The sequence below is a fragment of the Lissotriton helveticus genome, chromosome 5_1 (assembly GCF_964261635.1).
Source record: "Lissotriton helveticus chromosome 5_1, aLisHel1.1, whole genome shotgun sequence".
Lineage (NCBI taxonomy): Eukaryota > Metazoa > Chordata > Amphibia > Caudata > Salamandridae > Lissotriton > Lissotriton helveticus.
In genome coordinates this window covers 1,565,631,271-1,565,655,639 of record NC_136065.1, presented here as the reverse complement: position 1 = coordinate 1,565,655,639, position 24,369 = coordinate 1,565,631,271, and the positions used below count along the sequence as shown (strand labels likewise).

The following is a 24,369-nucleotide window of genomic DNA, read 5'->3' as shown; positions in this document are numbered from 1 at the left end:
TTATACATTATTTGCCACGGTCACAAGGCTTACTGCCTTCGGAGTGCCTCAAGTGGTCCCAGGAAAGGTTGGTGGGCTGGGGGTGTCAGCAGGCTCTGGACAAATGAAGAATTATGCGGATAGCAGTGCTTTGTTTTAAGCGGGGGAAAAAATGAGTGGCAATAACCTGCTCTGTAATGGGCCATCACTAACATCTTTGTCCTGTTCATTTTGACACATTTGTCCTTAGCTGGAAGTATGTGTCACAAGGGAAGGGACTCCAAATATTCTTCAAAAATTCCACCCCCATTTCTAATACTCACGCTGTGGTACACTTACACGTTAGTAAGGCCTGCCTGACCAGAATAGTATTCTTGGCAATCATGTATTTGGTTGCATTTTTAAAATGGCAGCAGAATTCAACTGCGATGTTTAAATATGTTTGGAGTTTAAATAAACCAAGACATATTTTAACATTGCCAATTTAATAGATTATTTGTGAAAAATTATGAGCGAGTCACGATTTTTTTTTTTTCATTTTCGGGTGCTGTGGGCTGGCACTGAAAGGTTTGAAGACCACTACTATAACGGTACTGATCAGCTGGACTGTATTCACTGAAGTGAAGGCAACTTTAACCCTGCGGGGAACGGGAAAAATGACCTCTGTGGTGAGTTCCCATAGTTTTCGACTTACTCTCTCCCCTCTGACAAACAGGTTGTCAAACAACAGGTAGCAGATTTCCCCCAAGCTGCTAGGAAAGAAACGCAAAATATCTTAGAAATGTAGCTGCATGAGCGCAGGATCTTGTGAAGTGCCCAGCAACAAGGACAGAAACATGTATACTTCTTCCATACAACACAAGGCAGTGAAATGGATAGCTCAGCCGCCATTACATACAGGGTCATGTTGTTCGTGTCAACACTGAAAATAATTATACCCACAAGCAGAAACGTCATGCCTAAACCTTTGGGAGCCTTTTTCCTGGCTCCATGCTACATTCCCCTTTCTACAAGTTTTATTGCAAGACCCTTTCTCCAACATGGGCATGACCTTACCTTCCACCGGAGAAGTCTTTAGCCGACGGCAAATATTCTGCACCCCACCATAGACGTCATTGATGCGCGTGACGGCTTCACCACCACGGAGCTCCATAAGACCACGCATGTCCTCCAGAGTGCACCCGAAGTCCCCTTCATGGTTACTTTCCACAACGGAGTTCCCAGGATGGTGGTCTGCAGAATTGTTCGTCATTTTGACCACAACTGAATGCTCAAAGTCAGTTCTTGAATACTTTAGTGTAGAAATCTGGAATTCACAGGAAAAACCAGACGCAGCTCTATGAAGTCGTCCTCGCGTCTTGCTTATTCACGGGGTGCAAACCTCAGCTAAAAACAGAAAGGAAATTCCGAGGAGGCGGACAGAGACGTGTCGAGGGACGATGCGTACTCCGAAGTTCCTACAGAAGACACCGTTACCAACAAAGCCCAACTTCCCCAGGCAGAGGTGTCAACAGGATGTGGATGTTACTGTGGAAGCATCCCCTAGCAACCAGCCAGATCGTTTGCGAGGGCTTCCCTGGGTACCAACCGCTCAGCTCTCCCGCTGCAAAACAAGAAGATGGAGAAAGGAATTAATTACGTGGCATGTGCAGAGATCACATAGGAGTACCTATTTGTATAAGGAACACACAAAACCAGGAGCAGATCATGCATTACTTGCACAAAGACACAGGGCCAGGGCCTACTTTAAAGCGCTTCAAATACATTTGTGAAGTGAAGCTTTCTGACAACGTAGATATTACCTTTTTGTTCAGGTTTGTTCTGTTACCATACTGCAGCTAAGATGCTGTGAAAGGGTTTTCTCAAATTAGGCCAGACACTGAAACGTACACCAAAGACTAACCAAAAGCAACATATCCAGGGTACTGTGTTATGGGTATATAGAGACTTTGCTTTCACAGTCCCAAAGGCTCACACAACACTACATGAGTACAGAATCATTCAATCAATGGTTTCATACAGACTCAAGCAATCTTAACACTACTAACAGAACATCTCTCTCACACACACTTCTAAATATCAATAAAAAAAAATTTAACCAATCCACAAGGGCAAATTATTTTATTGCTCTATTTAACTAGTGGATTTGGCAAACCGGAATAGTAAAGAATGTACAGAGAAACGTATATATAAGACCGTTACAGGCAAACATGATTCAAATCCTCTAAAACAAAAGTTTCAATTTCAGACCGAGTTCCAAATTCACATCAAAGATTACTGTCCTCCACTTACAAGTAGTCGCAAGGTTGCCAAAAGATGAGACACAGAGTCAAAGGCAAGTATATTTATACATATATTACACCAAATCACAGGTCACTGCTGTTTTTTGACATTATAGCACCGATTTTACTTTGACATATCAAGCCAAGTATAGAAAACTATACGTGCAACGAATGATTGCCTGGGACGCCAGGGGAGACAGAAGTACAATCTGAACTGGAATGAGACTTTAAAGCTCAAATGCACACTGCCTTGCACACACTGTGCCACAAGTCACTCCTATAGTTTGAACAATCACATTGTTAATTCGCTTGCTGATTTACAGTCTCCTGCCATTCAGAGAAGCATTAGTACATCTGAGATCTGCGTAACAACGATCAAAGATGCATCCGCATTTATCACTCACATAAAAGATTATTCTCTGTCAAATTTGGCAGGCTACTCTCCCGTTAACGCTACCACAAGTTAAAGGAAGAATTATTTTACTTCCGAAAGAATAATGCCAGAGAGATAGCTAAATGGGAAAATTCCTCCGTGGCCCAACTACATTTCTAGGTATGACAACAGGCAGGTTTAGTTCTGATATTGCCCTCCTGTTAACTATTCTTTACAAAAGCATTTGAAAATCCAATCTGTCTTACTGTGGCAAGCTAGCCAAATAGTCAATTTATTTTTTTTCCATATTCCAAGCATATGCCAGAAAAATAAAAACTATATCTTGCAACAACAATGTATTTTATAGTTTTAAAAATAATGATCTCATATAAATGTAATACAACTGTTCCAGTGGGCAGGTGTACTTGAAACAGGAAACTGCACAGATGTTTCTTTTTTTAATGCACATCACTGGAAAACAGTATTTGTACTGGTGCATATAAAAAGTACTATTGGTGTTGAAATTCTATAACCTTAAGACAAAGCTTAAACAAACAAGGACACTAAAAAGCATACAGAGATGCAGAATGGAAGGAAAAACAAGCATTGGCATAGCCAATAGGTCTCGCCTTTGGCACCCTATAAATGTCTAACTATGCAACAGTTAATGTTGCAAAGTCAGCACAAAAGAACAGATGATGTCTGCACTGGGTTCTTTAAACACTGGTGAAGCCTTAGATAAAGTTTGTTCAGATAGCCCATCTTGTTGTGCTGCTTCAGGATGCAATAGTTTCACAAGACACCAAGGTTGTTGATTCTTACCGATTGTCTCATTTGTGTGTTCTTCCCAGAGCTCGACTTACCTCTAGGCGTTCCTTGTCTGTGATCTTTGCTATACAAAGCCCATGTAACCTTTGTTCAGGGTGCGCTCTCCTTGAGAGCACCCTTGTTCCACCAACAAAGAACGACCATGCACCACCACCCACAGAACACAGAATCGAGAAAGAGCTATCAATCTGTCAATCCTTTCCGGCCCGGACACGGAAAGGATTGACAGATTGATAGCTCTTTCTCAATTCTGTGTTCTGTGGGTGGTGGTGCCTGGCCGTTCTTAGTTGGTGGAGCGATTTGTATGATTAATTCCGATAACGAACGAGACTCCTCCATGCTAACTAGTTACGCGACCCCCAGCTTGTGTTTTTGATGCAGATTGGTTGGGCACAGGCGCACCCGTGACACTTCAATTTAAAAGAATACGCTCTGGAATTGTTGAGATATGAGGCTCTCCAGGTAGGATCCGGGCTTAATTTTTTAAAAATTGAATTTTAATTCTCAGGACCCTTCAAATACTTTAACCACTAACAGGTCCTTATGATTTGTGGCAGGAGGAAGATATCTTCACCTCCAGCATTTTTGAAGTCACGGTTAGGTCGGCAGGCTCCGGATCATTTAAATCCTGCGATTGACTATGCAGGTTGTAAGCTGTCAAATGAGTTGAGCTTCATTAGTCTCTGTAGAAGGTGAGCTTGTATCAACATATATAAGGGGCCCCTCTTTGAGTACTTTGGGCCAGGGAAAAGAGAGGAACACAATATCATAAAGAAATTTTCCCTCGTGGCCTAAATTCCTTTAACAAGGTCATATAGTACCTCTACTTTCAAAAAAGGTCCTTCAAAGCATGGCAAACTCAATTGTTTATTTCATTTTTATGCTTTTTTATAATTTTTTCTTCTTTTTCTTCTTTAACAAAATTACTTATTGTACTTTTTTATATAAATTCATTATATTCTCATCTCATTAAAATGTGAATCAACACATATATATATAATTAGCAATGCATATGTGAACAATAAAAAAATACACAAAATACCATACAGAGAACACACCTGAACAATCTCACAAATTACTCATACACACACTATCATTCACCAGACATGCACTCTTCATTCTGTGTCTAAGGAGTCACAGGTCTTTATGTGTACTGTCACGCTAGGTCGACGCGTTTCGGTGGGCTCAGACCACCTTCCTCAGGACCTTTGACAGAACAAAGCTCGTCTCATTAGTTTGTGGGATCTGTATGGATATCCTAACGAAAATGCAGGGAGATGGGCAGTATGCAGACTTTCATAGATCAATTGATTTAGCGGTCCGGCCTATTGAAAATTCAGCTTTATTGTGCCTCTTGTATCCTATAGCTCTAATTTGGTTTCTCCTTCGTTAGGTAAGCACCATTTCACGCGAAATTCTCTCATATTAGAATGCTGCTCCAATGTCGCTATTCGGTTCAAAAATGATACTTTTTCAGTTTTATGTAGTTTTCCTGATTTTAGATTTTTTACACGCTTTATGGGCTTCACCTTGGAGCTGGGAGCTTCGAGGCTGTAGCCAACGTTTGAGCTTCATTAGTCTCTGTAGAAGGTGAGCTTGTATTCATGGCTTCACTTTCCTCTTACCTTTACGCACACATGGATTTCTAAAACATACCTATTTTTCTTCTTGAATAGGCCATACACAACTGTTTCTTTGTCCTGATGAAGACCGTACAGTGATGGCATTGATACACACACGTTTTTAGGGGTCGAAACGTCGACGTTCATAATTATGCTTTGTTACCAAACCAGACCCACAGAATAAAGGAGGTCTTGCTAGGTTTTCTGTTACTGTTTATACAACCCTATGAAATAAAAAAAATCATGTTCCATAGACTGTGGTTTCTGTGTAAATTTTATATTGTTGAAATCTGTACAGTCACTATCTATCCCTTTTTATGTCACCATTGTAGATAATCACTTATGTTTGTTGTGTAGGTTCGATATGTGTCCTGTTATGTCATTACCTAAAAATACTTTATTTTTTCAAATAGATTAGCGTTTTTCAAGTCGACTGTCTTTTTGTTTACAATATCAGTGTTGTGAGTAACAAAATCATTGTTACTAGTCCCACCCTTGGGGGATAGAAAATGAAAAGGTATTGATGTGGCAGAAACACTGTTCACATAACGTACCTATCCCCAGGTTCTGCACATTACTGGGTTACCCCATAGAGATTATCAATGATCCCAGGCCCTACCTGCCCAAGATGGCACAGCTCCGAAGGCCTCCAGCGGCCTACATTCCTTGCACCACTCATGTCCAGTGAGTCCACCCACTTGCATTGCTGTGTATCCTAAGTTGAACACTAGGGACCTTAACGCCCCAACAAAACATGGCTCTTTGCTGTGCAAGCTCATGGACTCAGGCTGTGACATGTATTTCGTGCAAGAAACACCCATTGCTCAAGAGAGACTGGAAAAAACTCAGCTCCCGCTGGTTTACCCAACACATTTTGTCTTCTGGTCCTGCTAAAAGGGAAGGGCTGGCAATACTACTGGCTAATAACTTCACAGGCAAAATACTCTCTACAGTACTGGAAATCCCAGGCAAACTGCTGGCGGTATGTATTACACAGAACACACACACACACACACGCATACATCCTCTGTAATGTAGATGACCCTAAAGACACTCGGGAGGACTTTCTTCATTACACAATATCCCAGATCCTTACTACCCCAGACACAAGAGGTACCCATAGGTGCAGACTTTAATATGGTAATGGACACCGATCTTGACCTATAGGTCCAAAGAATGGGGGAAAGAAAGCCTTTTCAGAGGACACACATGGCTCAAAAACTTTGCGCTGGTGGATATAAGCTGAGCCTACCACCCTACCACTAGAAACTATACATCCATCTCTGTTTTACATTCGATGTACGCTCGCCTACTTGGGACACAGATGGTCCCTCAGGTGCTGCTCTGACCACACACCTGTAAAGTGTACCATATAGGATTTAGATAAACCCCCTGGCAACGACAATGGCGACTGAATGGCACCCTTCTGAAGTTGTCAGAGATTATGGTCTCTATCCGAAACCGCATTTCTCCTAGCGGAGAATAAAGGTCAGTCTCACAAATAACCACGCTTTGGGAATTGATGGCTATAGCGGCTAAAAACTAACAGACAGAAGGGCAAAACTTGGAGAGCTGGAGGGGGTAGTGAGCAAACTTAAGGCCCAACACAGGACTTCGGATTCCTGCAAAATCTTGGCGCCAGCTCATAGCAGCCAGACAACAACACAAAGCAGTGGACTGGGACACACGGGAATACGATCTACTGTGCTGCAAACATAGATACTAGAATGGAAGGGACAAATCAGGCATACCTGCTAGCTTCCCATCTCAGGGTGAAATATCAGAAGAGCAATATTATGCATGTTACAACTCAGGTAGGGGATACGATGTACATGCCAAAGGAGATATCGGAGGATTTTTGCACATACTATTCCACACTCTACACCGCAGACTCCTCCCCTACTGACACCATACAGACATAATTAGATGCAACTCGATTGCCATAACGTATGACATTACATTCAGCTTTGATAGAAGGGGACATAACCATAGAGATCACCACAAGCATTTTCAAACTGAAACGTGGAAAAGCACTGGGCCCAGATGGGTACACAGCAGCCTTTAATAAGACCATCAGTGCACAAGTGGCACCCCTACTGGCCAAACTATATGCTTGGAGAACATAAAACATATCCTTCACATCATGAACAACACCTCACGTGCAAAAACACCAGACTTTCTCTTATCAATCAATGCAGAGAAAGCGTTTGATAGGGTTCAATGAGGGGTGCTTGATAGATGCCGTAAGGGTCCCAAATTCCAGATATGGGAGGTCAGCGGCTACAACCACCCGTCCATCCAGGTTCATGTTGACAGGATGACATCGGATCCTATAGCCATACGCAGGGGATACCGACAGGGCTCCCTGAGTTACCTCTTCTATTCGCCCCTTATATGGAACCGCTAGCCAAAACAATGCGTAAAACCCCCCCATCACGGGGTCATGTTAAGCCACACGGAAACCAAGGTAGCACTTTACGGAGATGACGTGCTCCTGACCGTGACCAACCGGCTAGTCCGGCCCAGTTACATGATCTGGATTTCTTCAGCCAAGCTTCCGGGTTTAAGGTAAGCACGCAAAACTCACTTCTTGCTGCTTAACGTCCCAGGAGAGCAGATTATTTCCCTCTAAGGACAGTGCCCATTCTCACGGGCACAACACCACATCACCTACTCATGAGTACCACTGTGCTGGGCTACCATTAACATCTGTTATTCAGCACCAAGATACCTTAGGTGAACTTGCGCTTTACCAAATACACGTCATGTTATTATGCTTTGCCTAACAGTTGATCGTACAGCAGACCTCAATTACTCCGATCTCTTCCAACTAACCAGTAGGGGCCTACAGTGCCAGTAGATGAAGGGGCTGTCTTAAGTGGGCTGCATATCATCAATTAAGAGGACCCGGTTACTGAAGATACTATATGTTATGCAAGTACTCCCCTTAGTGGTCACCTTTCCTCGCAATACAACAAATGTTAGAGAAGTTTGTCTGCAGGGGTAAGAAAGCTCAAAAGCTGCAACAGTATGCCCTCCTAGCAGTGGGAGGACTGGGAGTCCCATGCATTAGCACATACTACATAGCTTCTCAGCTGCGCTACCTGGTAGAGTGACACCATCTAACTTTCGAGAAGCAATGGCGCTTCATGGACCAATTGGTCCCTGGCATCCATGTGTGGAAAATCCTGTGGCTGCCCAAGAAACACTGCCCATGGGGAATATATAGCTACCCGGTATTGCAGGCCTCGCTAAAGGCTTGGGTGCCTGTTCCTATCACGTGAAGCCTGTCATCCATGACCTTCCTGAAAGCAGTGACTTCCTGGCGGCTTGACAGCCAGATCTGTTCCTGAGGCTCAGCCGGGAACACGCGCGCCAACTAGTTTAAAAACGCTTGTGAGTACAAAGTATTTTAATGTGTTCTGTGACAGTGTGATTTGCAACTACTGTTTAAATTTTTACTTTGGGGGACAGTGTGTCACAAAAGCTACTGCCTCAATCTCTTTGTGCGCTGACACTACAGCGAGTGTTTTGCAGCTCTACCGGACTCTGCACTTTGGTCTTCACGCTGTTTGCAGCGCTGCTGCCATCTTGGGTGGAACGAAGGTCAGCACACTAGTCTTTAGCGTCCTCTGACTCACCTCCCCTTTCCTATTTAATCAGAATGCCTCCGAGGACGTGCAGCAGACGAGCGCAGCGGTCGTGTCCAATGCGCGCCGAAGGTACGCCAAAGGTAAGCCCGTCTGCGCCCGTCCGCGTCCCGGAGGCGCCAGGGCCCAGCCATATAGATGGATCTAAAGCCCAAACATCAGGTATCATGCATAGATATGACTTTAGCTTTTTTTAAAGTTTGAGGGGAAATATGGGTTGTGATGGTCTCGCGCTCCCTATTAACATCAAGGATGTCTCACGCTGCGCGAGTTGCGGCTGGATATTTCAGAATATATCAGCTGCTAAGGACATCATGTGCCCCGCAGACCCCTCTGACTTGGCGACGAACATGGGAAACCATCATAATAACTATTCCTGCATGCTACTCAATACACGATCCCTGGACGTGCCTTAGATCTTTTTAATCTACTAACCGAGTACAAGCCTGCATGCCTCTTTCTAACAGAGACCTGGCTCGGTGATTCTTCTAGCCCGGATATATCTAATGCCCTTCCTCTAAACTACTACATGGTGAGGAAAGACCGGGCTATGGGTAGAGGAGGGGGAGTCGCAATGGTGGTGGATAGACGCTACTCTTGTTCAGTTGTCATGACGGAAGATATCCCTGGGATGAAGTCACTTGGTTTCTGTCTGTCTTTTTCTCCTCATCATTCATGCGCTGGCTTGCTGCTGTACAGACCACCTGGCCATTCTGGCTCCTTCTATGACGAACTCCATACCGCCTTTTCCCCATTAATCATGAAATTTAAGCACTGTCTACTTTTAGGGGATTTTAACATCCACATGGATGATGCAGAGGCTAATGATACCATGAAACTTCAGGACGTGACTAGTCCATTCGGTTTGTCTCCTTACATTTTTTCAGTTACTGACAATAAAGGACATATCCTTGATCAAATTTGCTCTACAATTCCCATTATTTCTTCCCTTCCCCTACCCCTGATTTGGACTGATAATTCTTTATTGAATTTTGAATTTTACGTATTTCTAAAGCGGCCAGTGTCAGCGCAGGTTCGCAGTCTATGGCCTTTTGTCCCTATCATCGAATTACGGCGGACATGCTGGAGCAATCTTTTGCTATGCACCCTTGCCAGCTCACTGGTGACCCGGCCAGCGATGTAGCTATTTTCCAGTCCTGGCTTATGCAGCACCTAGACGAGATAGCGCCCCTCTCTACTCAATCTAAAAGAAACTCACGTGCTTTGGCCCCTTGGCCCACCCCAGCGCTCCATGAGAGCAGAAGGCTCTGTAAGAAAGCCGAAAGAACGTGGCGAAAAAGCTATGATGTCCCTTCAAAAGAGATATATATGGAACTTAACAAAGAATATCATAAGGCTATCGTCATTGAGAAAAAGTCTTATTTCTCTAAAAGAATTGAATCTGCAGCTAATGTAAGCAAAGAAATGTTTACAATAGTTAAGGAATTTACTTCCCCTGCTTCTTTAATTTCTAAATTTTCACCTACAGAGCTATGGATCAAACAACTGGCTAGTTTCTTTGCTAATAAGATCTCAGGAATTCAGGCTTCTTTTGCACCAACTGATTCTATAACAGATTCTGGCTCAAATCTCTTCATAACTCATTCTTTTCCCGAGAGCCATATGCTTTCACTTTTTCCTCCTTTATCCCCACAAATGTCACTGGATTTACTATTTAAATTAAAGTCCGGTTCTCTGTCAGATCCTTGCCCCGCAAAATTTCTGGCCAAGATGGCACATATTATCAATCCCATTATCAATCCGGTCCTCAATGTCTCTCTTGAATCCGGTATTATCCCCAGTCCATAGAAAATGGCGTACATTCTTCCGTGATTGAAAAAACCTAATTTGGACACCCTTGTACACTAATTACAGAGCGATTTCGCTACACCCTGCCTTGGCTAAAATCGTGGAAAAACATGTCCATTCCACTCTCTCGAACTTCCTTGCAACCCGAGATATTCTCCATCACACTCAATCCGGGTTTCGTTCGAACTTGAGCACAGAGACTGCTTTACTAGAAGTTAGAGAGTCAATAAAAGAGGTTCTGGACAGTGGAGGGAAGGCAATGTTGGTTTTACTCGATCTCTATGCGGCCTTTGATACCGTCCCTCACAGCCGTCTTCTTTTAAGACTCTAGGAGATTGGTCTGAAAGGGACGGTATTCAATTGGTTTGAGTTTTTCTGATCGGGTCGCCAACAATCGATCTGGGCCCCCCTTTTTCTGCTCCAGTTCCTCCTCTGGATGTGGGAGTCCCACAGGGTTCGGTGTTGAGCCCCACTCTTTTTAATATTTATATGTCCCCTCTGGCTGATCTGGTGGAATCGCATGGAGCCCGGATTGTATTCTACGCCGACGATACGCAACTTCTTTTTACCTGCGATAAGAACACAGACTTCTCCGGTGACAGCATCAGGAGCTGCCTCGAGGCTGTTTTTTCTTGGTTCCAATTGAACCAGCTAAAATGCAACTCTGATAAGTCAGAGATTCTCTTTTTTGGCTGCTCACCCGATGTCCACTGGAAATTATGGTGGCCCACCGACATGTACCCTCCATCATCTGCCACTTCTATGGCAAAATATTTGGGTGTAAAAATTGATAATGGTTTAACCCTTAAACCCCAGATTCTTAGTATAGTGGGCCAGTGTTTTGACCTTCTACGAACTCAAGAAATTTCTTCCTTTTCTTTCTCATGTTCATAGGAGGATTACTGTACAGGCGTTGATCGGCTCTAGGCTGGACCACGCCAATGTACTTTATTTAGGCCTTCCGGAATATCTTCTTAAACGCCTCCAATCTGTACAGAATTCGGCGGCAAGGGCCATTTTTGGCCTTAGACATACGGCTCATACTTCGGCTCTTTTGAATTCGCTTCACTGGCTGCCAGTGCGCAAGAGCATCTATTTTAAGACTCTTAACATGGCTTTTAAATCTTTGCATGGTACCGGCGCTGTCTACCTAAGGAGAAGAGTGAGGTTCTATTTTACTTCTAGATCTTTACGATCCACCTCTCAAGCGCTGGCCATTGTTCCTGCAACCAAACGAGTGCGCATTGGAGGACGTTCATACAGATTGCTTGCTCCACAACTTTGGAACAAACTCCCCCTTTCCCTCAGGAAATTAGACAACCTGTTGTCTTTTAGGAAGGGGCTCAAGACTTAGTTATTCGGTCAATAGTTCGCCTGTGTTTTCTGGGCCACACCTCTACAGATCTGTACAGCGCCGGAACACACTGCCTGAGTGGCGAGCGCTCTATAAGAACCCCATTAACATAACATAACATCTGCAAGCACATAGGTGGCATGTATGACCAGAATGGCTTACAGCCCTACGATCAAATCCGAAGATAACAATTTGGTCTCTGACCTATACAAACTGATATAGGAGTGACCCCAAAAACACGAATGGTGGCCCAGAAGAGATGGGAAAATGAGTTAGAACGCACACTGATGGAAAATGAAAGGGGGGGAATATTCCACAATACACGCCCGTCCGATTCCACACAGGTTGACTGACTAAGAACCCTGCGTGCTCAAGGGGCTGTGGCTCACCTGACACCCTTACACCTCCTATGAAACTACAGCCATACTGATCAGAGGTCCCTGATAGCATCAACGTCATCTCCCACACAGACATGACTCCATATATCTATATACACCTCCTGCTGGGATTGCCCAACATACTCACATTCCCCCTGCAATCTCATCTAAGGAAAACAATGGAACTGGCTCTGGGAGCAGCTAGACAAGTCATCATAGCTTTGAGGGGCAAACACACCATAATAGACTATAGGGCTTGGCTACACCACCTTTGGCACCAAATAGGGAAGAGGAAAAAAAACATAGCAACTTTGGAGGCGAGGGAGGCTCTATTCGAAAAGATATGAGGGCCACGCATTAACTTTCTCAAACAAGAATACAGAGAACTCCCGTATCCCATATACCTAAGATTACTTCACATCGCAGCTACTGACACCGTCGCTTAACTGGGAACGTCACCACTCATGAGTGGAGACATGTACAGGGAACATGAGAGAAGCCTACCGAGAAGCCTACTGAACTTGGGATGTACACAGTTTGGACACTGTACTCCTTGGGAGTGATGTGATTAGGGAGGGAGGGTTAAGGGGTGGTGGGGGGAGGTTGACGGCCCAGTTGCAGAGAGGGGACTGGTTTCATGTTCTTCGTTACAACATATATACCGCCTAACTTCTTTTGTCCATCAGCCTTTGGATGTGAGTGGTACCTCAATGTATACCAATAAACAGATTTGAATCTAAAAAAAATGCAGAAAGAGTGGATTTATTTTTGTTCATTTTTTAAATATATGTAAAACAGGAGCAAAGTGTATGTGATTTCCCCCTTTAAACATGGTTAAACTGTCTTTCCCCTGATTGACATAGGTAACATGCCTATACGTTACTAGTGTATGGTGTAGAAAATACACTCAAGGTCTGGAAGTTTAATGCCATCTCTGGACTGCAGCAATTATGCCATCCACAGGGCAAGCCTGTTGAACATGGCTTCAGGCTTACTATATGTAGCCTGATTACAGGAGCCTAAAAACCTGCTGTCGGTACAGTCAAAATAACTTTTTTTGACATTCAGTAAACCCTGCTTTTAAATATTAATAAGTCACCCCCAAGTACACCTTGTCATCAAAAAGGTAGAGTACTGACATTTAAAAGTGGAAAATATGCAAAATTAAAATTGGCATGTTCCTCCAGTAACTGGCCCGAAAAACTATTTTCACTGGCAGGGCTGCAGCTGGATCCTAGCAAACGTCAAAGTAAACAAACTTTAATCTATCCATTTTGACAGAAAATGGCTAAATCAGTCAATTAAAGATTATTTTTCATATTTATTCAACATCCAATTAATTGGTGAAGTTACATTTTTAATAAATATTTAGGAAAGGTAATTTACCTTCCTCTGCCTTAAGCACCAGAAAGCTAATTTGCATTAACCTGCCTGCAACTTTCCAACAAGTGCCTGACCTAGTGAGGTGTGAAAACTGCTTCAACAGAACAACAATGGGAAAGAATAGACTGAGAGTGGGGTATCTGATCCCTATCAACCCAGGAAGGACAGCTGGGTTGGGCCCAGGAACTTCATTAACTTGAAAAGGACATGGTTGAGGCCTGACCATTCAGGTTAGTGTAGGGAGAAACCTCAAGAAGGGAAAACCTTTGCCCCAGGCTGGGTCCGAAACCAGTGTCTCAGTAAGAGGGATGCTACCACCAGATCTTGTTTGGAGTGGACAAAGGGGCGAGGGCTACGCACTACCCTGGCAACCCTTCAGGGTGGACACGAGTTTTGCACAAGGGACAATGGGTCTCCCAACATCAGATTTTAGGAGTAAGGGATACTGTGGGATTGTCAGCAAAACAGCAAAGATGAACTTCTACAAAAGTGGGCACGGTTGTGCCTGGGAACTTTTCCCTATTTGTTAGGGAGAAGCCATGAATCATATTCATCGCTACCCAGCAGCTCGTGCCAATCATAAAGGTGTCATCCCAAAGCACCTTTCCATGGAACACTTTCTGTACTTCTGGAAGATCAAATGGAAGATCAATTTAAAACTGGATCTACGGTCTGTGACCCAATAAGATCCTTGAAGGACAGGACCTGCTCCCTCCATTGCAGCCAGAACAGTGAGGTGAAATCCACGAGTCAGTTGGTTGACAAGTGGTGTGGCTACAGGGACAAAATAAGGTGCAAGAGGCTTTTTCTTTAATTAACCAGAACCAATAGGACCTTGCTGGTAGCCTCTATTGAAGTGAGTCCTGCCCCCTAAATCCTGCACGTAAGGAAGTGACCTACAGGAGTGGCTACAGAAACCCGGAAAAGATGGGTCTAAGTAAACACTTGGACTTTCAAGACCTCTGGAGCCATCAGGGAGAAAATTGCTGCAAATGTGTTTGATTTCGATGCAACTTCTTTGGATACTGCTTCAGCCTTGTCCTGCTGCAGGATTTCCGGATTTTGGGCTTGATAAAAAGACAAGTAAGAAAGTAAAATCAAGTGACCGGATGAACCAGCTTGGGGTATCTAATCCATGCTCCATTGCAATCGGCCTGAAATCGTGGTGGAGTCCTGGTATACTGCTTCCAAAGACTATTATTGACGTTCACTACTTTCTATCGCTATTTTTACTAAAAACATTTTTTTTAAAACATATGTAGGGTTCTCCTTATTGGGTTTTTGGAGTAATTTTGTGTCTTAAAATGTACTAACTATTTCTATTCCACTTAGGATATTTATTTAATATTGGGTGTTTTGACTTTAATAATGTTGTGGTACTGCATACACATTTTACACATTCCCCTACGTTAAGCTTGTCTGATCGGTGCCATAGCTACCAGGTAGTTGAGCTCAGGTTAATTTAGTGACTTTGGGGGTTCATCCTAACAAGCATTATTAATTCTTAGGGTGGACTACTGCCAACCTCAAATAATCACTTTCTTACATTAGGCTTGCATCAGCTCTCTTCAGCTATAGAATGTAATATGGTTTCTACAGTTGCCATTGCTCAGAAGAGTTGTTCTTCAAGGCCTTGGCATCTTGAGAACCATGTCGCATTTGAGCTCCTATTAGGTTTTAGTGATGGTACCAGTTCTTTTGACTCCAGTTGTGAAATGTAGCTTGAGACCAAGTGTGCGCTACCTAGAAGTCAGCAGATAAATGCTTTGCGGTCAGCTTTGTTTAGGACATACTTGCTGTCTGGATGCCTTAATCTCTCATTATGTATATAACAACAATATCTCAATCGGATTCAGTAAAACGGCAGGTGTATATGTATTTACAAGACATTACAAAAACGCGGATAAAAAGGAAGAGAGATTCAGAATTTCAGTTTTTAGAAAGTGCATATAGCATCATATATTTAAGAACACATTTTATACAAGACAGTTAAAGCAGCACTGTAGACATCGAATGCTCTGGCAACTCAAGGGGGCTTTGTGCACTAGGCGATAGTGAAGCAAAGAGTGGCGACGCGAGTGACAAGTGGGTGAACACAGCGATGGACGCAAAGTGACACGGTGAAAAAACACAATATGTACAAAAGCAATGGTTTGTCCTCAATAGATGAGTAATTAATATTTGATTGAGAACCAATGTTGTTTCTGAATACCACTATTTCACAAACCACCTGCTTTGGATTGGCTACTTCTAAAAAATTAAATGCGCCTTCATTTCCTGATTTGGGTGAATTTCCCCATTGGAATAATTATACCAGTTCTTCCCTAAGTGACTAACAAGCCCTGTTGAAAAATTCCTCCTTTAATGTTTCCAGCATTAATCCGTAAGGATGGTTGCTATGGAAAAAAGTGCAGATTCCTGCCAGCACCGTTTTCTGGGTCTGACCCCTGGCTATACAGAGGTTAGAGTTGATCCCAGTTTTCAGACTCAACATTCAGTCACCACCTATTCTGTAGGCAAATAATGCCAGAGTTGGCTCAGACATTCATCCTTAGCGTCTGTTAAGCTACATTTATTCAAACTCACTCACACCGTTGACTTAAATGATTTTGTTAAAGGTCCTGCAGCAGGTAGATCGAAAAGATGGATATATGCTGCTTACAATGAGGTTTGGAAACTGTCCCAAATTGAAGCTGCTTCTAGACTTAAAGCTATTGATCAGGCCAATTTAGAAAAAGTACTTGCCGTTGGAGATAATAGCATTAACACCCTTTCTTCCAGAATTTACACATTAGATAACATTGTATCATCTGTGGTTGATATTGTACAGGAAGATGTTGCTGTACTGTAGCATGGGCAAAATCAATTGTGTTCCGTTATGCAGTTTGCATGGACTCTACAAACGTTGAAAAATGGCAGAGTACCATGGGATTACATGAACACGAGTTTGTTATTTCTGCCATTCAATTTGACTGTTAAACAACAGTTTATGTCGATGAAGGATGCCACGTTTTCAATGTTGCATATTGAAAAGTTAGAATCTTTACCTATTTCAGTGGCAGAGTCCAATTCAGCAGTTTGGCTCATCCATGGGTTGATAACTCTACCTTCCCCCCCTTTTCAAATTTGAGTCCTGCATGAAACACTATGCAATAGGTAGATTTGAACCCTTGGGTGGTGCTTATCTTCATGAAGTTTGGAATCTCCCGTTCACATACAGGTGTTTGAGGGAAGGAATGGAAGTTCACTTGAATGGCGAAGATTGCATCACCACACCGGGTCACTCATTAGTATGCAGAAATCTGCAATTGCATGGTTCTTGTAATGTCCTTGCACAGAAACTTGCCTGTTTTAAAAAGGCACTCAAGTCCCGGCCATTACACCAACATTCACATTGCTTGTAAACGGTAGTTATTTGTTATTAAATAATGAAGATTGTACTGGTATGTATGCTGATATTCCTTATATCGTTACGGTTTCCTAGCGTGTGGTTTGCTGTAAGAATGTCTTGTTTCCTCCTGCACATGGGAGGCTCGATGTTTCCATCTGGCCTTCTATTCTGACCTTAAATGCAGAGTTCAACAAGATGAGTCGAATAAGAGCTCTTTTGTCCCAGAAGGAAGTCCCCCTTACATCTGCGCGTGAGACTTTTGTCCTTCACGTTGCAAATACTCATACTGAGGTAAATGCCTTATTAAACACAGACCTGCCCCTGCATTGCGGTGCTTTGATTCGCACTATCTGAAATGCCTTGTCGACCACTGGCCTGGCACATTTTTTTAAAGTAGTATGTTCTGGCCTTGTGACCTCATTTCAAACTATATTTGGTGTGATCCCTGCATTTTTTCATTAGATTTTTTCGAGTATCTTTGGGGGTTTCCCGTTGCTCCTTGCTTTAGGCGCGGGCATACTGCTGTTAATTTGTTTACTGCAAAATGGATGCACAGTCGGTGCCCCACGACGATCTGTCCCGGCAGGTCCTCCTTCGTAACTGGATGCTAGAATACTATGGATCGCTGCCTCTGGCGACTGAGTGTGGCGTATGGTTTATCTTTACGGTTCTCATTCTTCACTTGCGTGCAGCCTGTTTTCCATTGCCTGGAGTGTGGATTTGAATGGGCCCTGGATTTGTGTGTCTGCAACACGGTGTCCCCTGACCTGGATTTTATTCTACTAATGAGTCCCTTAGTTGCTCATTAACTAGATTGTTCTAGTGCCAGGATTATGGCCTGCGCAGCGGCTCATGGGGTTCTATGCAATTGGAACATTTGGACAGCGGCCATTGACTTTCTGGCGCACAGTTATCTTGAAGTAACCCAGAGTTGTCCTCTGAGGGTACTAGAGGCTCTGGCAATCGAGGAACATGTATGTTCTTTCACTTTACTGAATTGGATGGCTGAAATGTTCATGGATGATAACGACGACTTCCTAGTGGAGGCAGTTGCAACGTATGGTGCTTATACGCTGTTGGATTGAACTGCGGATTTATTTTCTCTCTGCTTCATGAACACGTACTGAATTCGTGAATATTTTTTCTATTAATGCCTTAATTGTTTATTCATGTTTGAAGTCTTTTTTCACACCATGGCCGCCCGTGATTGGTTTCACTGACTTGGTTACTTTAATTCGGATTTTTTACTCCCAATTCTCAAGTTTGGCAAAATTCCTGACATTGGTTCTGTCTCATTCGAACTTGAACTCTGCGTTCTATGTAGCTTGCCCCGGTTATTGTGCATTCCCCGAACAAGGGAGGGTGTAGTATGGTTAAGGCCCTCCTTTTGCGTGCATGTTATGTTAGCATGGCTTATTAGAAGTTTAAACGCCATTTTACCTTTTGCTGCCTTTGCACACAACACTGCATAGCTGTTTTTGCAAGTTGGCCTTCACAAAGCTCTACACATGAGAAAAGGTTTGTTCTTCGGCATCTCTAGGCATACATCGTGCCCCTAGTCTGCACAGTGAGTGCTGAGCCGTCAAGGTTATCATAACATGTGAGCCTGTTTATCGGCATGTCTGTGTAACACATTCTAGACACAACATTTTGGCAGCTGCGAGCCAAGTAAGATTCTGGCACCTTTATCATAGCACACTTGACATGATTTCAAACACATGGAAGATTCCAGGGATGCAGAGAGCCTTGCTGATCCAGATGTAATTTACTCTTATTGAGCGGAAAGGTAATGGGGTCCCCCAAAACAAGCCCAAGAGACCTTCTTTAGTTTATAATACAAAGTTCCTATATAGGCAGGGTGTTAAAACTAGGCGCTATATAACCTGTTTGCACTATCATTGTAATAGGATTCCTCGTTTTGTATTTTATGGAATTGTAACCATGCTGACCATATTATTCTTAATCACATGCCTGCTTATGTGGACTAAAATGCTGTGCATGAGATCACGTTGTTAAAATAAATATTTTAACCTTACCATGTCTCTTTCTTACTCCTGTGGTGGACTGGTATGAGAGTATTACAAAAGAGTGTTCTCACTTCCCACCATTCCTGTGACGGTCCTAAGTCGCATGTTCTAGGTTGTCTAATCATTGGTTACTTTGCTATAGGACGAAGAGCTAATGTGACACTGATGCTAGCTGGTTGGGGTTTTCTAGGTACTGAGGTGAGTTTCTGGTACACCACAATTCACTAATGTCCTAGGTCTCTGTGCACAGTTCTGTGTATGAGCAGAAATCCTTGCAACACAACAGCAACAGTCCACCCCGAACTTCCAGGTAGGTCCTCCTCGACCTGGAACATAAGCAACCCAAGACCAGCTTTGTACTGATTCAGGCACGTCAATAGGGTATATTTTGAGAGTAGTGGAACAATGAGCAAAGGCTGGACTATTCCTATTAAAACAGGGTTAAGATTGATTTGCATATGGCTGGGTGCAAAATAGCTGCCAAGAATTGCAAAATAATATTGGGCGGGGGTGCGGCCATGTATAATTACCAGTGGCTGAGAATAATTCAATCATTCCATTCACCAATTTTTTGTGTACTACAGGTAACCTATTATTAAAGTAGACGTCTAATTCCTCTTGCAAGTGTTTGTTTCACTTTACTGCCTTGGTATTTTTATGTACAGCTTTTTTGTCTACAAAGTAAAGATTTGCTATGTATATCTTTTAAAAATATCAATTACAACAAAAAACTGTGTCTTCCAATTCCTTTTCATAATGCAGTTCTTTGAAGGAATAGTTTAACGTCTTAACCGCAACGGCAATTCAGCCGTGGTGCGGGCGTTCTAAAGGGGTAGGCGGGGCTGCGTCGAACAACAGTCATTCGCAACACCAGGGAGGGAGTGCTCCCGTCAGCCAAAAGGCTAATTATGATAATGGAGTTTCATGCCAAAGTGACCATATTCCCAAATTTTATTTCAGTATGGGATTTTCTTACTAGTGCGACACACATAAAGGCGTCCAACTATAACTTTGTGTTGACTCCATAGATGGGACTTCAGGGCTCTGCACTGCCTCCTGCAAAGTTTTACTGCACTTTGCCACTGTCAAGAGCTAGTAATTTAAGTGCGCACTGTTCATGTAAACACAAATTTCATGAACACTGCCAATGCACAAGTCAGTCCTCACTGCCTTGTTTCTGGCATCCAGAAGACCGGAGGTGGGGAGGATTGAGGAGGGTGAGGTCCGATCAACCTACAGACAGCGGTTTAAAAAAATAGCTCTCTTTAGGTTGGTGTCTGGATTGGGCATGTGGGTGGCGCAGTTCAACTATGAACCCCCTCACACAGGCACAATCTATTTTATCTAGCAAGCATACTACATATGACTCAGGCAGCACAGCACATAAGCTAAAACTGGGCTGTCAGGTCACACAAGTGCATCCCTGAAGCCAGTGAGGTACTACACAGAGCAGTAGTGGCAAGATCACAGCACGGTCTCTGTTTCTTATAGGGCTGTGCTTCCAGTCCTATCAAGAATTTAGGAGGGGGATTCAGGTGGATGTTCCCCTTTTTAAGTCGGGTCGGGCTACTCGTTGGAAATCATGGATTGCTGCTCCCAATGAAGAGCACCGGATGATTTCTCTGCAGCTGCCATGCAGCCTCCGAGTTGCCAAAAAAAGAAAGCAAGGTAAGTTGAAAAAAATGTTTATTGCTTTATACATGTGTGAGTGTGTGTTTATGAGTGAGTTTGTGAGCGATTGAAAGTCAATAAAATTGAGTGAGACTGTGTGTGAGTATCAATGAGAATGAAAGTGAGAGAATCAGTGAGAGAGGGCGAGTATGAATAAGTGAATTTGAGCAGAGATTGTAAGAGTGGAAGTGAGTCTGGGGCTTAGCTATTAATGGTGTAACTGGTGTAGGTGTACTAGGTCCTGGAGGCCGATTGAGCCTTTTGAATCCGATTTGTTAAAGCAGATCACCTGCACAGTAGGAGTTATGTGTGAGTCAGTGAGTGTGAAAGGATGAATGTATGTGTGTTTTAAGTGAGTAAGAACCAGTGAGTGACTCATTCAGTGAATGAGACGGAGTCCGTGAGCTAAAGTGAATGATGGGCAAAGAGTAAACGAGGGAGGGAGTAGGAGTGAGAAAGTGCAAGGAGGAGTGTGTGTGTTTGAGATTTATGCTTGCGAGTCTGCTGTTGCTAAGGCATAATCAATATAATTCTGGGTCTATGGAGGCACCATAGGTAACATGCTGAAGCTGGCATATTGTAGGAAATTGTTGGCATAAGGATGACACCTATGGCAAAATACAGGAACTGACATACTAGATGTAATTCTTAGAAAAGGGGCACAATTTGGCGCTGGCATACTAGAGAAAATTCTTGGCATGGGGAAACGTGTGGGAAATGCTGAAACTGGGACATCAGAAGTTGTTTTTGGCATAAGGGAGCGAACCTATGGCAAAATGTAGGCCCGGGCTTTGAAACAAAGTCTCAGTAGGCTCCGCAACCACTTTCGTTTGTAATGTAGACAAAAGGTTACATTTTTATTTATTTAATGTGATTTTATATAGCGCGAACATTACCAGAGGGTGTCAGAGCGCTTTACTTTAGAACCAGTTACGATACATAAGGACTTAGGATTACATGAGTTACATAAAAGATACAAACAGAAAAAAAGAAGAAAAAAAACCTTGCAAATGTACAAGTGGTAAAGTCACACAAGGACGAGATACAAACAGAAAAGATTGCAAATGTACAAGTTGTAAAGTCACTCAAGGAAGAGATACGAATGGATATACTCCAAGAGTCACATAGGAATGGTAGAGAATACAGGTCTACTACATAAACTAGTGGTTAGAGTTATCTCTGTATACATATATATACAAATAGTAGATTTTCTCAGGTCAAGACCCAAAAAAAAACAGGAAAGTGGAGTTCCATTAAGTGGGGTCGGAAGGGGGACGTGGTCACAGCACCAAGGGAGTGTGGGAGGGATACAAGGGTATGGAGAAAAGGCAAATCAGAGGATAGTCAAGGGGGAAACGAGGGAAAAGGACAAGGGAAAAGGACGAGGGAATGGACAAGATGGCGGGTCAGGGTCCGGAGAAAAGTGGCTAGGAACAGCGCAAACAACATTACCCGAAGGTGTCAGAGCACTTTACAAAAGAACCAGTTGTGTAACATGAGGACTTTGGATTACATGAGTTACAAAAGAGATACAAACAGAAAAAAAGTGCAAATGTACAAGTTATAAAGTCACTCAAGGTACAGATATAAACAGAGAAAAATTGCAAATGTAAAAGTTGCAAAGTCACTCAAGGAAGCGCTATAAATTTCAAAAACACATAGGAATGATAATAAGTACGAAGGTCTACTACATATACTAGTGGTTAGAGTTCAATATATACAAGTAGTAAATTCACTATTACATAGGAACATAAAACACATTACACAATTTCATGCCACAAGATAGGTGGGGTAAAGAGCAGGGTAGTGGGGGAAAGTAAGAGGGTCGGAATGAGGAGCGGAGCAGGAGGAACAGGTAAGGGTGAAAAAAGAAACTTAAAGGGAAACCAAAAATCGAGGTTAATATCAGCAAAACCGGTTGGGGACCCGCAAACAAAAAGACCAAAGTCGGGTTCAGATTTTGCAATAAAATAATTTTGGACAAGGAAGGGGTTAGAGGGGGGCTTGGAGGGGGGCACAAGGCACCGTCCAGGGTCATGCATTGCCCAGTAAGTCCATTTACGCTAGAAAGACCGTCAAGATGGAGGATCTAATTGAAAGACCACAACGACAACACTACAAAATGGCAGTGTTGCGGTTTGGTGGGAAACCAATCGGAAAAGCCACAGTGGAAAAATCAACCCACATGGAGCAGGATTGTCCGGGGGAAGCAGCCACACGAACAGGCGAGATGGAAGGCTGGCGAATGCTGGTCAGTCCCAGGTCCCCACGGGCAAAGACACTCGGGGGGACACAGAGCAGCAGTGCCTCCGGTCAACATGCCATGCTGGAAGTAGCGGTCCGCTCAGAAGCCCGGCAGCAGCCCCCGATGAAAGGGGGGCAAGGCGGCATCGGGGTCAGGAGTGCACTCCCACAAGCAAGCACATAGGAAGAAAAGCAAGCATGATTTCTCCGGGCAACAATGTAGCAGCACCCACGCTGGACAATTCTCCGCTGATCAGGAATGGGAAGCGTGAAGCCAGGCGACCGTGAGCCCGGAAGGCAGGCGACGGCCAGAGGGCATAGTCTCCAGCGCATCTCCTCAACAGCCGCCAGGGCAGCCCAGCTGGACATCGGCCGCGTTGAAATGGATCGACGGAGACCCCGCCAAGCATCGGAGGAGCACCAGGCATCAGCTGCGCAGAAATCTGCATCGCCATAGGCCGAACCTCGGAGGTCATATGGAGTGCTGGGAGGACGGTGCCACAGCGGCCAGTCCGACTGGGTAGAAAGTTAGTCAGAAGTTGCAGACGCCGGTTTCAAATCCGATCTCCTGAAGATCGATGGATCGCCATCCAAGGAAACACAGGTGAGTATGTATAAGGGTCAAGGAGGGGAGTGGATTTGAGAGGATTTAGCCAAAATGTATTTTATTTATTTATTTTATTTTAAAGGTTTTATATAGTGCTGGCTAGACCCAGAGGTATCAGAGCACTTTATATGAGTATCAGATCATAGTTACAGGTTACATCGTTACAAAGGTTACACAGTTATTAGAGCATGGCAACATAGTTACTTGTAAAGTCGAGATAAACAATAAGCACAAACACGTTAGGGGAAAAGCAGGCAAGGGGAGAGATTCAGGGGAGGGGGTAGGAGCAAGTAGACAGATAATTAAGGCGGGAAAGAGGAGGGGAGGGTGAGAGACAGCATGGAAAGAGGAGGGGAAGGGCAACGGGGATACAAACCGGTAGACAAATCAAAGCAACGTCCAAAGACCAGAAAGCTGGGATCCCAGGGGAAGTGGTATCACTTCCCTATCTCTGTTGCGAGAGATTCTCTTTACACAGTGGACACTCTCAGAGGGGTCTCGGAGACTCCAAGGCCTACATACTGGATCCTTCCCCAAAAAGGGGAGAGGGAGTGCTTTGGCAAACAGTGCCGTACCATACCTCAGCTGTGAGTGGCACCCTTGGCGCAGTGGACTCTCTCAGCGGGTTCGCTGAGACTCCAGAGTATAAATATTGGATCTTTCCCCAACAAGGGGAGAAGGAGTGCTTAGTCAAAGGGCACAAAGGACAGGGGGCTAGGCAGAGTAGCAGGCAAGGGGAGAGGGGATAGGAGCTAGGGAAGTAGACAACGAG

The 24,369-nt window shown here is 43.7% G+C and overlaps 1 protein-coding gene across 4 annotated transcripts in view; it reads right to left on the bottom strand.

The window, feature by feature from the left end:
* The window catches only part of ATP2B4 (ATPase plasma membrane Ca2+ transporting 4), a 941,067-nt gene that overhangs the window by 507,124 nt on the left and 409,574 nt on the right, over positions 1 to 24,369 (bottom strand). For all 4 annotated transcript variants that reach the window (XM_078644684.1, XM_078644683.1, XM_078644686.1 and 1 more), the window contains exon 3: positions 1,036 to 1,582. In XM_078644684.1, coding sequence (XP_078500810.1) covers positions 1,036 to 1,231 — 196 coding nt within the window. In that variant the 5' untranslated portion in view covers positions 1,232 to 1,582. The remainder of the gene's footprint in view (positions 1 to 1,035; positions 1,583 to 24,369) is intronic.